Source organism: Neomonachus schauinslandi, chromosome 8, assembly GCF_002201575.2.
Source record: "Neomonachus schauinslandi chromosome 8, ASM220157v2, whole genome shotgun sequence".
Classification (NCBI taxonomy): Eukaryota; Metazoa; Chordata; class Mammalia; order Carnivora; family Phocidae; genus Neomonachus; species Neomonachus schauinslandi.
This window is the reverse complement of record NC_058410.1, coordinates 114,022,913-114,044,545: the sequence shown is the minus strand read 5'-3', so window position 1 is coordinate 114,044,545 and position 21,633 is coordinate 114,022,913. Positions and strand designations below refer to the sequence as shown.

The 21,633-nt window shown below is 38.2% G+C and overlaps 1 protein-coding gene across 6 annotated transcripts in view; it reads right to left on the bottom strand.

Annotated features, from left to right (window-relative positions):
• The window catches only part of FKBP5 (FKBP prolyl isomerase 5), a 116,422-nt gene that overhangs the window by 33,621 nt on the left and 61,168 nt on the right, over positions 1-21,633 (bottom strand). For all 6 annotated transcript variants that reach the window (XM_044917349.1, XM_021684665.2, XM_021684666.2 and 3 more), the window contains 2 exons: positions 5,253-5,395; positions 4,180-4,294 (listed from right to left, as the gene is read on the bottom strand). In XM_044917349.1, the coding sequence (XP_044773284.1) occupies positions 4,180-4,294; positions 5,253-5,395 (258 nt within the window). The remainder of the gene's footprint in view (positions 1-4,179; positions 4,295-5,252; positions 5,396-21,633) is intronic.

The following is a 21,633-nucleotide window of genomic DNA, read 5'->3' as shown; positions in this document are numbered from 1 at the left end:
AAAGTAAGGAAGTACTGGGGCACCTGGGTGGCTCAGCTGGTTAAGTCTCCAACTGTTGGTTTCAGCTAGGGTCATGATCTCAGGGTTGTGGGACTGAGCCCTGGGTCGGGCTCCGCATTCAGCATGGAGTTGGCTTGGGATTCTCTTCCTCTGCCCTGCCCCCTTGCTCGCTCTCTCTAAAATAAATAAAATCTTTTTTAAAAATAATTTTTGAAAAGACTTTATTTATTCACTTAAGAGAGAGAGAGAACGAGGGCGGGGGGGGGGGGGGAGAGGCAGAAGCAGACTTCCCACTGAGCAGGGAGCCTGACATGGGGCTCAATCCCAGGACCTGGAGAACATGACCTGAGTTGAAGGCAGATGCTTAGCCATCTGAGCCATCCAAGCGCCCCATAAGTAAAATCTTAAAAAAAAAAAAAAAAAGTAAGGACGTGCTTAAAAACCAAAGGAGGTACGTTGAAAAGAACCTTCTAATGGCCAAACTTGGGACAATTTGAGCAACAAATAAGAATAGCAATGAGGGCGCCTGGGTGGCTCAGTCATTAAGCGTCTGCCTTCGGCTCAGGTCATGATTCCAGGGTCCTGGGATCGAGCCCGACATCGGGCTCCCTGCTCAGTGGGAAACCTCTTGCTCCCTCTCCCACTCCCCCTGCTTGTGTTCCTTCTCTCACTTTGTCTCTCTCTGTCAAATAAATAAAAAAACTTAGGGCGCCTGGGTGGCTCAGTCGTTAAGCGTCTGCCTTCGGCTCAGGTCATGATCCCAGGGTCCTGGGATCGAGTCCCACATCGGGCTCCCTGCTCCGCGGGAAGCCTGCTTCTCCCTCTCCCGCTCCCCCTGCTTGTGTTCCTGCTCTCGCTATGTCTCTCTCTGTCAAATAAATAAATAAAATATCTTTAAAAAATAAATAAATAAATAAATAAACTTAAAAAAAAACTTTTAAAAAAGAATAGCAATGAATAATAACCTACAGAATAAAATAAATTCTTATGAGTCCATACTATTATAAATAACTGAATAAAGAGGGGAGGAGAGGCAGCTCTTCCTTATAGCAGAATTCCAATTAAATTGTAGAAGAACAATGGAAATAGAAAAATCACCATTAGGCAAATACTACAGTAATAACTGCTGCATACAAAAATCATTCATGGAAAAAAAAATCATTCATGGACGCTAAAATCAGCATGTGAAGGTGTGATGTAAAAGAAGATCTCGTCTCTGCATGGTCTTCTAGTAGTTCTCTCCCTATGAGATACTTAGTAAGGCAAAAATAGGAACTTTACAAAGGAGAAACATGGCAGACCCCAACTTAACCAAGGGACCCAAGTTAATATCATCACTATCATGTACCTCCTGATAATGATGAACTGAGAAGGGCACATCACCACTTACGTGGTATTTTTCAATAACTTCAGTTTAATCAGACAAACCCAAACTGAAGTAAATTCTATAACCAGCCAGCTGTCTTCAAAAGTGTTAAAGTCATGAAAATCACAGAAAGACTGATCAACTGTCACAGACTGGAGAGACTACTATTAGAGGGTCCTGAATCTGACCAAGGACCAGAAAAAGAACAACAGTGTGGAAACTGATGAAATTCACATAAGATCTGCAAAACAGTTAATAGTATTGCATCAAGGTTAATTTCCTGGCTTTGACAGAGGTACTGTGGTGAAGGAAGATGTGAATATTAGGGGAAGCTGGGTGAAGCATATAAGAGAATTCTCTGTACTAGTTTCACAGTTTGTCTATAAGTTGAAAATTATTTTAAAACAGAAAGCTCCCACTGAAAATATTACTAAAAGCAAGATCTGATTTAATTTAGCCTGCCCCAAAGTGAACTCTGCAGTGGTAGCTTTGCGGCACTGTCTATAACCGGGGAAAGATCTTCCTTTTGTTTTGGTTGCCAAAAACCTCCAGTTTAAAAATATACATTATCAATTGTTGAATTTGGGGAGTTACTATATCATAGGGAAAAATATTTATTTCTGTAAATGTTTGAAAATTTTCATAATAAAAAATAAAATGTATGTCTAGATAACCTTTTATGTACTTGCTAAAGATAATTTTCTATCATCCCTGTAACTTTCATAAACATTTAGAATTCTGTCATGGAATGTTCAGGACTAGAAGGACCATAGAAATCAATACATCTACCCCTGTGTCACCGGAAAGGAAGAAAGTTAACACCCAGAGAGGCAACGGCTAGTTAGAGTCAGCTGAAGCCAGAATCCTAGTTCTCACTCCTGGTCTAGGTATTTCTCCAACATTTGAGTTCCTCTTCATTTATTCCAAAACTTAACCACGAATGATAGCTACCTAAACACTTCAACTGCAATAGTACAGTAATACTACTTATAATTGTATCCAACTAAATAAATAAATCAATTTGAACTAATTTGCCAGACTCACAGAAATGAAACATGGGTCTCAAATAGTATATACAAAAGTAAAGATAAGAAAATCAACCATTTTAGTTTACAGTTCCAAATGAGCTCTTCACTTTAAATAGGCCTTTTATCAGAATTCATATTGCCATCCTTGTTTGGTGCTTTGATTGTTTTCTTAGTGGAAGTATTTTCCATGTTTTTCTCACAACTCTCTTTTTTAAAGTACTCCAGCTCAGTGAGTGGCATCTTTCAAACATCTATCCATGCAGAGAGCATCTACCGAACACCAAATGTGTGTAAGGCACTGTAGGTGAGGCTGGAAACAAAAAGATGAAGAAAGATTCTGGTCCTCAAGTTGTATATTGGGGGAAGGGGCAAACACTGATTATAGTATAGGGTACTTGATGACAAATAGGGTACATGATGGTATACAGAACGTGCTCTGGGAGGGAGGAGGAGTGATCAGGTATCTGAGTCCTCAGTAGTATCCTTACTCCCAACTTAGCAAATAAAAAAATTGAATAGCTTTAAGTCACCCAATAAATGGCAAAGCAGAACTTGAACCCAGATCTCCTAGAATAAAATGAACACTATTATCCAATTTTTAAAAAAATCTTTTTAATTCCTATGTTAATCCCCATACATTACATCATTAGTTTTAGATGTAGCGTTCCATGGCTCATTGTTTGTGCATAACACCCAGTGCTCCATGCAGAATGTGCCCTCCTCAATACCCATCACCAGGCTAACCCATCCTCCCACCCCCCTCCCCTCTAGAACCCTCAGTTTGTTTTTCAGAGTCCATCGTCTCTCATGGTTCGTCTACCCCTCCGATTTCACCCCCTTCATTCTTCCCCTCCTGCTACCTTCTTTTTTTTTTTTCTCTTAACATATATTGCATTATTTGTTTCAGAGGTACAGATCTGAGATTCAACAGTCTTGCACAATTCATAGCGCTTACCAGAGCACATACCCTCCTGAGTGTCTATTACCCAGTCACCCCCTCCCTCCCACCCCACCCCCCACTCCAGCAACCCTCAGTTCACTATTATCCAATTTTGATCTAACTAAAATGAACTTTTTCTTCTTGAGGAAAGCCAGTGAAATGGGTTTGATAGCTCTGAAGTGCACTGCAATCTAACTGCTCTGTTTAGTTAACCCTGTAACCTTGGGCAATTTATGTAACTTCCCTGAACTCACTTTTCTCACCTGGGGATAATAAATCTTATCTTGTAAGGTTATTGTGAGAAATAAATGAATAAATATGTAAGGCAGCTAATATAGTTGCTGGCACACGAAGGAGTCCATAGACTTGGACTTGATGGATGGGATTAGCTTTTATTCACTTTCTGGGTCTACAGAGGCTGGCACAGTACCTGGCATGGACATGCTGGATGAATATTTACCAAATAAAGTCACTATTAAATAAATGTTGAATTTAAAACTATTCTTGGGCTTGGGGGCGCCTGGGTGGCTCAGTCGTTAAGCGTCTGCCTTCAGCTCAGGTCATGATCCCAGGGTCTTGGGATCGAGCCCTGCATCGGGCTCCCTGCTCAGCAGGAGGCCTGCTTCTCCCTCTCCCACTCCCCCTGCTTGTGTTCCCTCTCTCGCTGTGTCTCTCTCTGTCAAATAAATAAAATCTTAAAAAAAAAAAAAAACCCAAAACTATTCTTGGGCTATATGCAATTGTTTATTACTATAAACAGATTTTTAGAAAGAAATCTCCATTTTATCCCCATAAATAGAACCCAATTTTTAAGGACTAAGCATTGCTGTCACAGCAATACTTACTTTCAACTGTTGCTCCTTCGTTTGGGTTTGAATATCCTTCTCCTTTCTGTTTGATTCTTCGGATAATGCCTCCATCTTCAAATAAATCCTCTCCTTTGAAATCAAGGAGCTCAACCTAGAAAGGAAAAAAGGATTTGGCTGAGAAAAGACCAAACAGAGCCAACTTAATATACTTAAAGACAAGGGCAACCAATTTTCCTTTCATTCTACAAAATAAAACTCTTTTATATTTATCTAATGCATCTCAGTTATTGGGAAAGTAGGAAAAAAGGAAGACTGCACTTTCAATAGCTGGAAAGAGCCTTCACGTAACGATAATGTCTAGGACTGCATCCTGTGGGGTTGCAGCGCAAAGACAGACAGGAAATACTAGGAAAGCTGCCTTGTGGGCACAAAGCCAGAGCTACAAGGTGCTGGCCCAGAACTGTTTTGTCTGACTCTAAAGGCCACCACCTTTCCACCCCAGATTCATGGAATTCCCTTTTTAAATGTAAAAATAAATCTTATGAATCAGGCCTAAGACCAAGTAAAGGTGTTTTTTACCTAGTTATGATGTTTCAGGCATTTCCTCCCTTAATTTTTTTTTTTTTAATCAGATTTGGACAAATATATGTAATTCAACACAGGATGAATAACATTATCACCACCTACTGCTTCAAATGATTCAGAAGTGAGATCTGTGACAAATAGTAAACCTGTTTAATATGAAAATATCTTACAATTTGGTTTAGGTACATTTCAACGCTTACCTCCCACGTTTCCAACCTGTCTTCTGGTCAATTTTGAGTATGTTATACTCACCCCACTGACCAGAATCTTTATTTCTTAAGCCTGGTGTCTTTTGTTTATTTGGATATGACCTTTCTGTGCCAGAAACACGTTTCTAAGAAAGCACTGGCACACACCCCTTGGGTTTGTGGGAAACAATTCAAGAAGCCAAGCTCCAAAATAAATAAGTTGGATCTGATTCTCAATAGCAAGCCTAGTTCCTTGTTCCTCTGCCCGTTTGTTGCTTCAGAGCCAGCACTATAGTAGAACATATGCTAACAAGGCAACATCACACACAGACTTACTTCAAAAAAGAGAGTTGCATTTGAGGGAATTTTGGGGAGATTGCCTGCTGAGCCATATGCATATTCTGGTTTGCAGAGTAAATGGCAGATCTCTCCTTTCTTCATGGTAGCCACCCCAATGTCCCATGCCTTGATGACTTGGCCTAAAAGAAAGAAAAATGTGGTTGAAACCTATAGGCCATATTTAAAAATATTTAACTCATAAAACACCAGTTCAAACAAATTTCCTATTCTTTTTACATTACACACTCAATAAGTAGTGGCTACAAAAGAACCTGGTAAAAGCTACCCACTAAGAAATAAATTGTGATTTTTGAGGGTGATCAGAGTAGATTCCCTGCTGAGAAGGATGAAAGTAGTATCAATTTCTAAATTGCTCAAAGATTGAATCTTTGAAAAGTGGCAATAATATAATTTTTGAAATGTAGCTGGGTTGCAGTTGTTGCTTAATTTATAATTTCAACTATGAAAATAGGGCATTTTTCTAGGTATAGATAGAACAAAAATAGTATGGAGTAAAATGGAATTTGTCCTAAGGAAGCTTATAATTTAGTTGGGTAGACAAAAACAACAAACAACTAAAGAAGTATGAACTGCATAAAAGGGTTCATGAAAGATGTCTTCTCAAAATTTAGAAAAAGGAAAAAAAAGTTTTGTTTTGCTTTTTTTTTTTTAAAGATTTTATTTATTTATTTGAGAGAGAGAGAGTGAGAGACAGAGAGCATGAGAGGGGGGAGGGTCAGAGGGAGAAGCAGACTCCCTACCGAGCAGGGAGCCAGACGCGGGACTCGATCCCGGGACTCCAGGATCATGACCTGAGCCGAAGGCAGTCGCTTAACCAACTGAGCCACCCAGGCGCCCTTGTTTTGCTTTTTTAAACAAAATGATTATGTGTTCTTTTGTCAAATCACAAGAATTACTGAACTCCGAACTTTTTTCCTACTTCCAGGAAACTAAAAGTTGACTTTACACCTCAACTGTAGAACTATATTAACCTATAAAATTGGACTTTTTTTTTTTTCTGTTTTATTTGACAAAGAGAGAGAGAGAGAGAAAGAGCACAGGCAGAGAGAGCGGAAGGCAGGGGGAGAGGGAGAAGTAGGCTCCATCCCAGGCCCCTGATATCATGACCTGAGCTGAAGGCAGATGTTTAACTGACTGAGCCACCCAGGCGCCCCTAGCCAATATAATTGTACTTATATATTACAGTAAGCAGTCTCAAATCCTTTGGGAAACAATAAAAAATGTAGGTGATCTAAAGGGATAAAATACAAAAATGAGGTACAATGTCAATCAAAAACTTAAGGACTGACAGCGAATTCAGGTAAACAATGAATCTCAGTGGAAGTGAGTTTTAAAAAAAGCTATTATCCTGAACTGAGAGAGGGTGATAGGATATTAGAATAAGGGGAACTCTATACTGAAGTAGGTAAGTAGAGATGGATTAAGCATTCGTGACTTATGACTACAGCATGTCTTCATTAAGTATTACAATTTTTCAAAAGGTCAGATACTTATTTTAGTTAAAAATTTGTAAGTTATATATGCCTATTATTTAAGCACACACAAGAGAGAAACATATGAAGTGAAAGGGTATCCATTCCCTCCTTTTAAGAAGCCACTGTTGTTCCTTTTATATCCTTCCAGTGTGTGCTGTCACTTTTAAAAAAATTTAAGACACAAATGACCACATATTTTACATTCAATTCGGCTTTTCATTTAATATATATCTTGGGGCACCGGTGTGGCTCAGTCAGTTGGGTGGTCAACTCTTGGTTTCAGCTCAGGTCACGATCTCAGAGACGTGAAATGGAGCTCTGAGTTGGGCTCCACACTGGGCATGGAGCCTGCTTGGGATTCTCTCTCTGCCCCGCCCCCCAAAATAATATATATCTTGATCTTTCTCCATCAGTACAAAAGAGGATATGCATTTTAGAGGTTAAAAGTGCAACCTGTTTTAACCTCAAACTATCTGGATTCAAATACCAGGTCTGCCCCTTACAAGTGATGCACAAATTATTTAACCGCTGTGCCTCAGTTTCTCATCTGCAAAATATAGATAATAATAGTGCCTGCCATATAGTTGTTATAAGAATTATCAGATAAAATATGTCAAATGCATAGCATGGTGCCTGGCTTAATAAAGAACAGCAATCATTATTGGGGTGCCTGGCTGGCTCAGTCAGTAGAGCATGCGATTCTTGATCTTGGGGTTGTGAGTTCAAGCCCCATGTTGGATGTAGAGCCTACTTATAAAAATAATAATAAAAGGACAGACATCATCATCATAAATACAAAGAGACCTACCTCATTCTAAATGGCAGCATAATATTCTAGTCACTCTCCTATTGAGAAACATATTAACAAGTGTTCTAAATAAGGATATTTGTCCATATATGACTGTCTACTTTGTGCAAATATATTTGGAGGGTAAATTCCTAGAAATGCAAAGGTGATGTGCATTTTCAATTTTGATAGACATACTGCCCAAATGCTATAACATATTGCCCAAATGCTTCCAAAATGGCTATAACAATTTATATGTTCACACATGGTTCTACTGTGAAAACAGTCCAGAATCATCAGGCGAAATGTAAAGTCTGCTGTTGATAGGCTGGCCTTCCTGTCACTTAGACTGCTAGGTTTTAGAGGGGGCCCTCGAGAACATATTTTTTTTTTTACTATCGACTCTGATACTTTAAGACATACTCCTTCAGGAAATCTTCATATTGTAGGGGTTACTACTGTACATTTGTTCAAGACATTTAGCCAATTACTGAGGAACAAAGGTAAAGCTATTAATACAAAGGTGGTCATTCTCTTCTTCCTTCCAAAGACCATGCAGTGTAGGAAGAGAAAGATACATGCACAGTTTTTGTTTTAAACAAAGCATGGTAAACACTAACAGAGTATAAACAAGGAGCTTTTGCTTTTGGGTGGGGATTAGAGCAATCAACAAAAGCTTAATTCAGAGATAAGGTCTACTACACTAGGCCTTAGAAGTCGGAAACATTAGCCTGTCAATTAAATCCATAGGAGCCTCAACCTAAAAAAAAAAAATCATGCCCGTGCCTTTGCTTTTTTTCTCGTTTGGGAACATAAAGCTTTTCTGACATTGAGCTTCCATCACTGAATGAAACACACTGAGCAAAGAGCCACACTGGTATTAACACAGGTATTTATTTCTAAAATTGCCAATCCAGGGACTCCTCTTAAGAAAAGTATTTCCCCTTGGGCGCCTGGGTGGCTCAATTGGTTAAGCATCTGCCTTCGGCTCAGGTCATGATCCCAGGGTCCTGGGATTGAGTCCTGAGTCGGGCTCCCTGCTCCACAGGGAGTCTGTTTCTCCCTCTGCCCCTCCTCCCACTCGTTCTCTCAATCTCTCTCTCTCTCTCTCAAATAATAAATAAATAAAATCTAAAAAAAAAAGTACTTCCCATTGTTGTGATGAGTACCAGGTGTTGTATGGGAGTGTTGAATCACTAAATTGTACACCTGAAACTAGTATTACACTGTATATTAACTAAGTGGAATTTAAAAACTTTTTTAAAAGGAAAAAAAAAATACTTCCCCCTGATTAAAAAAACATACAAAACAAACAAACAATAATAATAATATATACTCATCACAGAACACCTGGAAAGTATAGAAGAGCATAGAGAACAAAATTTAAAACCTCTGAAATCCCAGCATCTGGGGTAAACTGTCAATTTCCTGGTTCATTTCCTTCCAAATTATATATGTACACTTTGTTTGCACTTAAAATTTTTACATATTCATTCTTAAAATTCTGGTCATAGTTTATTTGGTTTTGTGATTTGCTCTTTACATTTCATACTATATGAGCATGTTTTCTTGTTAAAAGACTATCTGAAAAATTACTTTTAATAACTATATACTATTTCACCTTTGATTATAATTTCATCACTTCCATTAATAAACACTTTCTTCTTTTTTTTACTATTATAAAGTTTTAATGAACAATTTTGCACCTAAATCTTCATTCATGTAGTGTTTTTTTGTTTTTTTGTTTTTTTTTTTTTGCATAGTAAAAGCCTGTTACCTGACAATCAGAACTATAGTTGATAGGTTAATTTAAAATGTTGCTTCGAGTGAGGAATCAAAAAAAGAACATATACATACCTCAAACATTTTTTTTACCTTAAAACATATCAAAGTATATTAATGCACTAATCTTTGTTACAAGGCCAACTCCTTGTCTGTGACTGTGGCTCTGGTGATAAAGAGTTCCACATTATCTTTATTGTATACATCATACTTATGATATATCATTTCAATTTACAATGTGGGTTTCTTTAACTTCTGAGAACCAGAAGATACTTGTAAAGCAATCAGTACAAAGAACCCTTCTGGTAAAAATGTGTTCTGAATGGCCTACTTGTTTTTGCCTTTTACCCACCCCTAATTCAATAGCAATTCAAAAAACGTTTTTAGCAATTCACCTTAGTCTTTCCAAAAATGTTCAAGTTTTCATTGAAATAATCCCTCTTTCTTTCTACACTAATATAGGTGTTTTATATACGATCTAATTAAATTCTATAATTACAAAAAGCACAATGGATATAAACAGGTTTCAACTGATTCTTACTAAGAGGAAGAAAAAAGCTGCCCCTAACATCGAAACTGCTTGACACGACAGCTAGGCCTTAATTATGTCTGAAGCGGGCCTGGGGGAAGCTAGGCCATGCTATTCTCCTGTTGGACATAAACAATCTCACAAAACATCAACATCAGACAAGGTCACTCTGAGACCATGAAAAAGTGAGACAAAACAAAAACACTTCAAAATTTTGTCTGGACAAAAAATAAGGTCATTGTGCAACCTACAAAATACCAAACATCCCCCTCTCCTGGCTGACAGGGGTGACTGCTGCTTGTCCAACAGGTGTAGCTTCAGTCTCTGTCTATTCAGAATAGCCTGCCTCCTAGATAAGATTAAGATATCCAAAGAATCAGCCCACATCCTAACAATATCCCATCCAGAGCAAAGACCCTCTTCCTTATATAAGCCCAAATCCTATAATAAATCCTTTTGAACACTCCTACTGAAATACCCCACAATTTCCCATATGCATGTTCCCTCCCTACAACGAGTAATAGACCCAACTTGTTCAATGACAGCTATGTTCCCAGTGGTCTGTAGCTGGAGGCAAACTGGCTGAAGCAGAGTGTAGGACCACACCACAGAATAGGAAAACAGCAGTATCACTCAATATATTTGCAAACAGAATGGAGAGCATAATTAGTCTGGAGTTGATTAAGCAAGCTTCTACCATACTTTCTTAGGTTCAATTCCCAGAAGCAGAATTATGGGGTCAAAGCATAAACATTTTAAGATTCTTAATCTTTAGGATCTTTTGATCTTTAGGATCATAACTATAGGTATGATACACCAAGAATATAGAATTTGTTCTTACACTTGATCTGGACTTCAATTTTATTAGCTCAAACACAATTTATGAATTTTAGGAGTCCTATTTCATTTGTAACAATATCTGAAGTAAAAAAATATATTTAAACAAATGTATAATGTAGCTATCCTAAGTTCAAATGCTTTCTATATATACCTAACTGTAGGCAATTGGAAGTTTAAAAGTATACAAAAAGCCCAGTATAAAAGCAATGAACTGTACTTTTTTCTTCCTTCTGCAAAGTATAATCAAAGAATACATTTTAAAATACAAAATTTTGGGCGCCTGGGTGGCTCAGATGGTTAAGCGTCTGCCTTTGGCTCGGGTCATGATCCCAGGGTCCTGGGATCGATTCCTCCATCAGGCTCCCTGCTCAGTGGGGAGCCTGCTTCTCCTTCTCCCTCTGCCTGCCACTCCCCCTGCCTGTGCTTGTGCTCTGTCAAAAAAATAAATAACATCTTAAAAAAAAAACATAAAACTTCATAGGTTCAATGTAGGTTCATCAATTTTAACAAGCGTAGCACTCTGGTGGGGTATGTTAAGAGGGGAGGGGACGCTATGCATGTATGAGGATGGGGCGTATATGGGAACTCTGTACCTTCTGCTCAATTTTATTGTGAACTTAAAAGTGCTCTAAAGTCTATTAAAAAATCATATTAACACATTTTAATGGAAGCAACCCAAGTGTCCATTGATAGATGAATGGATAAAGATGTAGATAAAGATAGATATATACACATACACACAATGGAATATTACTCAGTTACAAAAAAGAATGAAATCTTGCCATTTGAGACAATATGGATGGATCTAGACGGTATAATGCTAAGCGAAATAAGTCCGTCAGCAGGGCACCAGGGTGGCTCAGTCGGTTAAGTGTCCGACTCGATTTTGGCTCAGGTCATGATCTCAAGGTTGTGGGATCAAGCCCCATGTTGGGCTCTGCACTGGGTGTGGAGCCTGCTTAAGATTCTCTCCTTTGGGGCGCCTGGGTGGCTCAGTCGTTAAGCATCTGCCTGCGGCTCAGGTCATGATCCCAGGGTCCTGGGATGGAGCCCCGCATTGAGTTCCCTGCTCCGCGGGGAGCCTGCTTCTCCCTCTCCCTTTGGGGCTCCCCCTGCTTGTGTTCCCTCTCTCACTGTGTCTGTCAAATGAATAAATAAAATCTTTAAAAAAAAAAAAAAGATTCTCTCCTCTCCCTGCCCCATCCCCCTCTCCCCCTCTCTAAAAAAAGAAAGAAGTCAGTCAAAGATAAATACCGTATGACTTCACTCATATGTGGAATTTAATAAAACAAATGAACAAAGAAAACAGACAATTAAAAAAAAAAACCAAAACATCAAAACCAGACTCTTGAATATAGAGAACAAACTGGTAGTTACCAGAAGGAAGGTGGGTGGGGGTATGGGTAAAATAGGTGAAGGGGACTAAGAGTACACTTATCATGATGAGCACTGAATGTATAGAATTGTTGAATCACTATATTGTACACTTGACACTAATGTAACACTGTATGTTAATTATACTGGAATTCAAATAGATTTATAAAATAAAAAATTTAAAAATCATATACCACATTTTAAAATATAACATTTTAATTTAATCATGGAATACTTTCATCCACATTAAAACACAAAAAAATGTTAGAACATTCTAACTTTATTGATTTAAAACATTTTTAAAATTGTGGCAAAATACATACAAAATTTACCATCACAACCATTTTTAAGTGTGCAGATCAGTACTGTTAAGTATATTCACATTGTTGTACAACCAGTCTCTACAACTTTTTCATCTTGCAATGCTAAAACTCTACCCATTAAACAACTTCCCATTTCCTCCTGCCCCAAGCCCCTGCAAGACTTTTATTCTATTTCTGTGAATTTGATTACTCCAGATTCATCTAGATGTAAGTGGAATCATATAGTATTGTCTTTTTCCCCCCAGATATTATTTTTAAGCAATCTCTACACCCAACATGGGACTTGAATTTACAACCCTGAGATCAAGAGTCACATGTTCTACCAACTGAGCCAGCCAGACTCCCCATATAGTATTTGTTTTTTCATGACTGGCTTTTTTCACTTGGTGTCCTCAAGTTTCTTTCTTTCTTTTTTTATTTAAAGATTTTATTTATTTATCTGACACACAGAGAGAGAGAGAGAGCACAAGCAAGGGGAACGGCAGAGGGAGAGGGAGAGGCAGGCCCTGCTGAGCAGCCCAATGCGGGGCTCGATCCCAGAACCCTGGGATCATGACCTGAGCCGAAGGCAGCCACTTAACCGACTAAGCCACCCAGGCTGATGAAAACCCTGTGTCCTCAAGTTTCATCAGTGTTGTCATATGTGTCAGAGTTCCCTCCTTTTTAAGGCTGAATAATATTCCCCTGTGAGTGCAAGAGAGAGAGAGAGAGAGAGAGAGAGAGAGAGAGAGTGTGTGTGTGTGTGTGTGTGAGAGAGAGACAAATTATCCATCATCTAGACATAAACACTTGGGTTGCTTCCATCTTTTGGCTATAATGAATAATGCTGCTATAAACATGAGAATGGAAGTATCTCTCTTTTTTTCCTAAGATTTTATTATTTATTTGTGAGATAGAAAGAGTACAAGCAGGGGGAGGAGCAGAGGCAGAGGGAGAAGCAGGCTCCCCACTGAGCAGGAAGCCCAATGCGGGGCTCAATCCCAGGACCCTGGGATCATGACCTGAGCTGAAGGCAGACACTTAACCGACTGAGCCACCCAGGTGCCCTCACTGCAGTTTTTACTTACATTTCCCTAATGATTGGTGATGTTAAGCATCTTTTCATATGTTAGTAGGTCATTTATATATCTTTGGAGAAATGTCTAAGTTCATTGCCCATTTTATACCCGTTTATTTGGGGTTTTTCACTGTTGTTGAATTACAGGAGTTCATTATGTATTCTGGATATTAACCCCTTGTCAGATATGTGACAGTCTTCTATCCCTTAAGTTGCTTCTTCACTCTGTTATTATATCCTTTGAAGCAGTTTTTAATTTTGATGTCCAATTTATGTATTTTTTTTGTTGCCTGTTGCTTTTGGTGTCACATCCAAAAAATCATTGCCAAATACAATTTCATGAAGCTTTTCCTCTAAGTTTTCTTCTAAAAAAATGTAATTTTAGGTCTTGTATTTAGGTCTTTGATCCATTTTTTAGTTAATTTGTGTATATGGGGTAAAGGGTACAACTTTTCTCTTTTGCATTTGAATATCAAGCTTTCCCAACATCATTTATTTAAAAGACTGTCCTTTCTCTATTGATTGGTCCATATAAGTTTTAAATGTATGTATGCATCTGAAATATGAGCATACTTCAAATACTATAGGATGAAAGATGTACAGTATTATACAGAAAAACACTTCTTCATATGGGAATAGAAAAGGAGGACAAGAAAGATAAAATGTGTTCATTGTAAAAGGGTTTCCTTTCAAAACATAAAAGCATAAGGCTTTCCTTTCAAAACACTTAAGTATAAGGCTAGTCACTAATTTGAAAGGTTTCCTTTCAAAACACTTAAGTATAAGGCTAGTCACTAATAAGTTTCAGATAATTAAAAACGCATCTGATTCACTCCTGCTTTACCTTCATTGAAGGATTTCCAGGAGTTAGTAGCAATGTCTGCTCACTATTTTAACTCTAGGTATATTTTGCTAATATTTTCTATTAAAAAAAGAAAATGCCATATCATTATAATATTGAGAATGTTTTCCTTTTTTCATACTAGATAAAGCAACTTAGTCTTTCCTGTATATTTTTTCCTCTTATGAATTGTTTTAGTCTTATTTTAAAATGTCTTATAAAAGGGCTCTGATAATCATCTCCACTTCCTACCAAAAGTATCCGATTATGAATTGAATTAATTTACATTTTAAGATTCTTTTAAAGTGTTCATATGTCTTCTGTTATATTCATTTTTGCCATTTCTCTCATTACTAAGAAAACTGATCCCAGGATGATATCTCCCCATTCTCATGGCTTTATATTTTTAAAAAGAGAGAGAGAAAATGGATATGGTAGCATAATCTGTCCTGGGATAGACTCATCAATATCAACTCTGCCAGGTTAAGCTGTTAGATACCTGAAGGCAGGAGTCATGTCTTGATTATTTTCTATTTCCCAAAGAACTATAACACTGTATTATTATACTCAATAAAGGAACAGAGTCCATGCTATAATTCTAATTTAAATGGAGTTAGAAATTTATTAGCTTCCTCCAGTTTATTCTTACCCTGCCTAAATCAGCTTCTCCCTAATATTTACTGAGCAATGGAAATCAAAAGCATTCCTCCTCCTCTATTGGAAAGTACCAGGTAAAGCCAAAAAAAAGTACTTTCTCAAAGTTTGCTATCTTACTGGCTCACACTTTTGGAGAGGGTTAGGAAAATTAAATATTTTGGCCTAAAAGCCTTCCTTCCAAATCCTGAATGCTTCTAAACTGCACATAAACAAGCACAACAACAAAACAGATCCTAAGAACGTATTTAAGCAGGAGCAAGAGTATCAATAGAAATTTAAAAGGAGCACATGGCTAAACCACACACAAGCCACAGGAACAGGAAGTTGGTTGCACAGGTACCCATTACTAGTAGTACTTTACTAGTTGTAAAATGTCAAGGCTTAAACTGCATGAAAAAAACCACATTTCAATTAAAAAAAAAAAAAAACCTTTCAAAATAGGAATTCAGCCCATAATATCAAGCATGTAATAGCAAAAATTTTGCTTTTGATAAATCTCATTAACTCCATCATTCCTGTGAGAAAAGTGTCTGGTGTACAGCAGGCACTCAGGAAATTCCGCTGGATCAGGACCTACACTTTGTTTTTGTACCTGGTTTGAGGTAGTTTTAAACCTTAAGATCTAATATAACTTGAAAGAGATTGCTTGGGTTTGAATCGTGGCCCTACCACTTTACTGTATAACTTTGGGTTAATTGCTTCATCTCCCTGACCATGGTTTCCTCATACGTAAACAAACAAACAAACAAAAAAAAACAGAACCAAATGAAAACAAAAATGGCTAATTATGGTAGGCACCTAAACCATAAAAAAAAATTAGCAAAGTGGATTTCATCAAAATTAAAAACTTTTGTTCCTATAAAGGCAAGCCAAACACTGTGAGAACATACTCGCAATAATCTGATAAAGTGCTTGTTGTGTTGAACACAACTCAATAAAAAGACAGGCAACTGATTTTTTTAAACTGTCAAAAACAGATACTTCACAAAATATACAAATGCCCACTAAGCACAGGAAAAGATACCCTCAATATCACTAGTGAAATGCAAATGATGACCAAAATGAGATACCATTTCACGCCCATTAGAATGGCTACAGTTAAAAAGATTGACTACACTAAGAGCTGGCAAGGACACGAAAAACTTAAACTCTCATGCAGTGCTGGTGCAAATGCAAAATGGTATGGCAACATCTTATAAACATATACTTACTATATGACCAGTAAGTCCACTCTTGGGCATTTACCCAAAATACATGAAAACATATACCCTCACAAAGACATGAATGTGAATGTTCATAAAAACATTGTTCATAATAGCCCCAAACTCCAATGTCCAATTTCTTTTTTTTTTAAAGATTTTATTTATTTGTCAGAGAGAGAGAGAGAGAAAGTGCACAAGGAGGGAGAGTGGCAGGCAGAGGGAGAAGCAGGCTCCCTGCTGAGCAAGGAGCCCAACGCAGGGCTCCATCCCAGGACACTGGGATCATGACCTGAGCCAAAGGCAGATGCTTAACCGACAGGCAGGCATCCCTCCAGTGTCCAATTTCTGAATGGGTGAACAAATTTCCATACTGTGGAATATTACTTGGCAATTCAACATTCATGAATCTCAAAATCATTATGATAAGTGAAACAGGTGAAGTACCAAAAATGACATGATTCCATTTATATCAAATTCTAGAAAAGGCAGAAGTATAGTAACATAAACCAGATTGGTGACTGCATGGGGCCCAGAGTCTGGGAAGGACAGAGACTGCAAAAGGACATGAGAAAACTTTTCAGGGTGAGGAAACTGATCTATATTTTGATTGCGGTGGCAGTTATACAACTATTACCAAAATTCATCAAGTTGTACCTTTCTTTTTTTTTTTTTTTTTTTGAGAGAGAGAGAATGAGAGAGAGAGAGAGAGAGCATGAGAGGGGGGATGGTCAGAGGGAGAAGCAGACTCCCTGTTGAGCAGGGAGCCCGATGCGGGACTCGATCCCAGGACTCCAGGATCATGACCTGAGCCGAAGGCAGTCGCTTAACCAACTGAGCCACCCAGGCACCCCAAGTTGTACCTTTCTTAAAAAGGTAAATTTTATATAGGCAAATACGATCTCAATTAAAAAAAACTCAAAAACTCTTAGAACAAACATTAATATGATTGATTGTCACCTAACCGATCCTAAATAGACTGTACAAAGAATCTAAAAAATAATAATAGGATTGGTGTGAGGATTAAATGAGATAATGCACATAAGGCCCTTAGCCTGGCATTGCAAGCACTTAAAAAGTATTAGCTATTAGTCTTTCAATATATATTTTCTCCCCCTTACTCTAATATGCTAATGACTAAATTAACAATTGGTTTTACTAGTGATCATGGGTCATCAGGCAGGAAAGAAGATTAAATATATTAATGTTACAGGCAGACTGCTGATATTACTTCATTATAGTTTAATCTCAATAGTAAGAGGGAAGTATAGGTATATGAAGAATCCAAAATGATTGGTTTCTTTGTTTCTCTTCTCAAATCTGGGGGAAGAATATAACAGGAGTTTTACCTTCATAATTCCCAGCCATGTCTGTCACATACCAAGAACACCAAAAACAACTTCAGTGAAGCAGCCCTCTATAAGAAATCACCAGACCTTGATAAGGTCTTGATAAGGGCAGGTGGGGGAGGGGCAGAGCCTTAGCGTGCTTGGATTTACTTTGAAGAACTAAAAGAAATAATTCTTGGGCGCCTGGGTGGCTCAGTTGGTTAAGCGACTGCCTTCGGCTCAGGTCATGATCCTGGAGTCCCTGGATCGAGTCCCGCATCGGGGTCCCTGCTCGGCGGGGAGTCTGCTTCTCCCTCTGACCCTCCCCCTTCTCATGTGCTCTCTCTCATTCTCTCTCTCTCAAATAAATAAATAAAATCTTTAAAAAAAAAAAAAAAGAAATAATTCTTTCATCCCCCAAATCTATCCCTTCCCAATTTTACTGATAATATATTTGTTGGAGGGAGGGAGGGGGGGAAAAACCAGAACTTCTACCATGGAAGTATATTGGAAAATCCTGAGTCCTTATTTCAACTTCTTTTAAAATGAGTTATGAACACAGTTCTAGGAATTCAGAACATGTAAGATTTAGTTAAGAAAACCCAATGAGGGAAACCACCATCTCCTCATTCTAATTTGTGTAACATATTCTGAAATAGTAATAATTGGTTGTCTTAGATTGATTCAGTTTTGTCTTTCCAGACTTTCTGGGGCTAAAAAAGATGGTTAAGCATTATTTCAAAGAGTTTGTATGCAGGCATACGTAGTAAATAGCGTTAACACCCAAACTGCTATAGTACAGTTTTTGCCATTCCACTAGAAAGCCAATAATCCTAACACTGTAACAACAGTAATAAACACGTGAGTGCTTACTACGTGCTAAGCAATGGTGTGCAATATCTTATTTACTCTTCAATATACAACAGTATATATTATCATTATTGTGACTTTACCAATGAGGGAAGTAAGGCACAGAGTTTAACAGATGGCACAGAAAGAGCAACAGACACATATACACAACCTGTATGTAAAGCTCAAATGCATGTGGATGTATATATGTACATATATATGGTATGTGTATTTTTATGGCAATTTTTTACAGATAAGCACTCATAATTCTATTTTAAATACTGAAGTCACAATAGAATCCTCAAATTAGTGTGACTTTCCACTGAAACATTTTATTTATTTATTTATTTACTTACTTACTTACTTGACAGAGAGAGAGAGAGGGAACACAAGCAGGGGGAGTGGGAGAGGGAAAAGCAGGTTTCCTGCTGAGCAGAGAGCCTGATGCGGGGCTCGATCCCAGGCCCCTGGGATCATGACCTGAGCCGAAGGCAGACAATGACTGAGCCACCCAGGCGCCCCCCCCACTGAAACATTTCTATTTATTCCCTTGGGAGAGGTGAATTTTAAGGGATCAAGAGAGCTCAATATACAATATGCTACAGTCCATTTATATTATTTTTCTTCAGTTTGATGAAGTAGCTACTGCTATAACATATAGGCTTTATGCTGTAAACTGCCTAACCAATGTTTCTTGCTTTACAGTCACCTGAGCACGTTATGCTACAGAACTTTTACTGCAAATATATTGCTCTATTCTCATATTTCTAATTATCATCTTAAGGGGGCCTCTAAAGGTTCTGTCACTGTTTTGGTTTTTAGTCTTTTACACAGTTTTTGTTCCTGTACTCTTTACAGAAGGTACAAGAATGGAATCATAGCCAGGATTAATCTTAAAGCTTTTCCATAGGAACCCTCCTACACTGTTGGTGGGAATGCAAGCTGGTGTAGCTACTCTGAAAAACAGTATGGAGGTTCCTCAAAAAGTTGAAAATAGAGCTACCCTACGACCCTGCAATTGCACTACTGGGTATTAACCCCAAAGATCCAAATGTAATGATCGGAAGGGGTACCTGTACCCCAATGTTTATAGCAGCAATGTCTACAATAGCCAAACTATGGGAAGAGTGTACATGTCCATCAATAATGAATGATAAAGAAGATGTGGTATACACACACCCATACACACTGGAATATTATGCAGCCATCAAAACCCCCCCCCAAAACGAAATCTTGCCATTTGCAACGACATGGATGGAACTAGAGGGCATTATGCTAAGCGAAATAAGTCAATCAGAGAAAGACAAGTGTCATATGATCTCACTGATATGAGGAATTTGAGAAACAAGACAGAGGATCACAGGGGAAGGGAGGGAAAAATGAGACAAGGCGAAACCAGAGAGGGAGACAAACAATAAGAGACTCTTAATCTCAGGAAATAGAGGGTTGCTGGAGTGGAGGGGGGTGGGAGGGATAGGGTGGCTGGGTGATGGACACTGGGGAGGGTATGTGCTATGGTGAGTGCTGTGAATTGTATAAGACTGATGTATCATAGACCTGTACCCCTGAAACCAATAATACATTATATGTTAATAAAAAAAAAAATGAGCAAAAAAAAAAAAATAAAGCTTTCCATAGATGAGCAGGGAAGGTTAGGTGGCTTTTTAGAAGAGCAGGGAAGGTTAGGTGGCTTACTCATGTTAAAATGACACAGGAAAGAGTGAAAACAGGAACCTGTGGCTTCCTAACACCCAGGTGGATGCTCCTCTCCCCATGAGACCACACTCTCTAGATAGGTGTGTCATAGGTAGCAAGTCAACTGGAAGTCACCTATTTTATCTTGGCTCAAAATTCTAGGAAACATAAAAGACTCATTCATCATAGGGTAGTTTATTAAGAATATGTGGGTAGAGAAGATGGTAGCATTAAGTTCCCAGCAATTTCTTTATTCTTAGCAATTCTTAAGACTACTTGCAAAGATAGCTGCTGAGAGAAGGTGTGTTATCTTAAATCCATCAACTTCTTCAAGAAAGAAATTCAAAGGGTACAGTAAGAATCTGGGGCGGGGCAATGGGAACAGTGATGTCTAAGACGTCTGATGAGGCCATTTACTCTGAGATCATCTCAATTAAATACTGATGCCACAGCCATGCTGGTGGCACTGAAGGTTCACATCCCTAAATCAACAAAAAGACAAATTCTAATTTAACTGTTAACATTATCTGCTTTATCAAGAGAGAGAATCTGTATTTGATTTTGATTGGTATCATACTGAAACACAAAATTAATCTCACGTGACCACTAACTCACTAAAGACCCAGAGGAGAAGGGAGCAGTGGCGTAGCCAGCACCAGAGCATGGAGAGAGCATAGTTGGACAGGAAGCAGACGTCACCATGACCTATGCCTGTGAGTGCCAGGAAGGGAGAGGAGAAGAGAGGCAGAAAGAGTTTAACTCCATAGTTCCTCATCTGCTGTTTCCTTTCCCAGATCCATGCTTAGTTAACAATTCATCTCAGAAAAAGAAAGGGATTATCGTCAACACTGAGCCATGATGGTGGATGGGGGATTACTCCTTTTCTCTCACGCTCAATCTGGGAACGAACTAGAAGTCTGTTATATCTGTAGCAGATATGAATAAAAAAAACATTGGTAATTTAGCCACTTTCTTTTTTTTGAAGTATTTTTTTTTTTATTTATTTGACAGAGAGAGAGAGAGAACACAAGCAGGGGGAACGGCAGGCAGAGGGAGAGGGAGAAGCAGGCTCCCCGCTGAGCAGGGAGCCTGACACGGGGCTCAATCCCAGTACTCTGGGATCATGACCTGAGCCGAAGGCAGACACTTAACCAACTGAGCCGCCCAGGGGCCCCTAGCCACTAATTTTCAACAAGCCACATGGCCCACAAAGTTCAATTTGATGTATGGGCTATTATTCTCCTTATAAGACTGAAAAAAAAAAAACTAAATTAACTAAAGACATTTAAAAGCATTTGAAAATAAATTAGTGTAAGTCACATTTAAGACCTGAAAATAGTAGTTCTCAGCCTTTTTTCCTCAGGACCCTCTTTACATCTTAAAAACTGAGGGCCCTAAGGAACTTCTGTTTATCTATCTATTGATATTTACCACATTAAAATTAAAGAAAATCATTATTTACCAAATTCACTGAAAAATAGTAATAACCTCATTATATGTTAACACAAGTTATTTTTATGAAAACTATATTTTAAAAAATTTATTAGTGAGAATGGTATTGTTTTATAAATTTACAAGTGTAAAATGTGTCTAACTTAATAAAAGACAACCAGATTCTCAT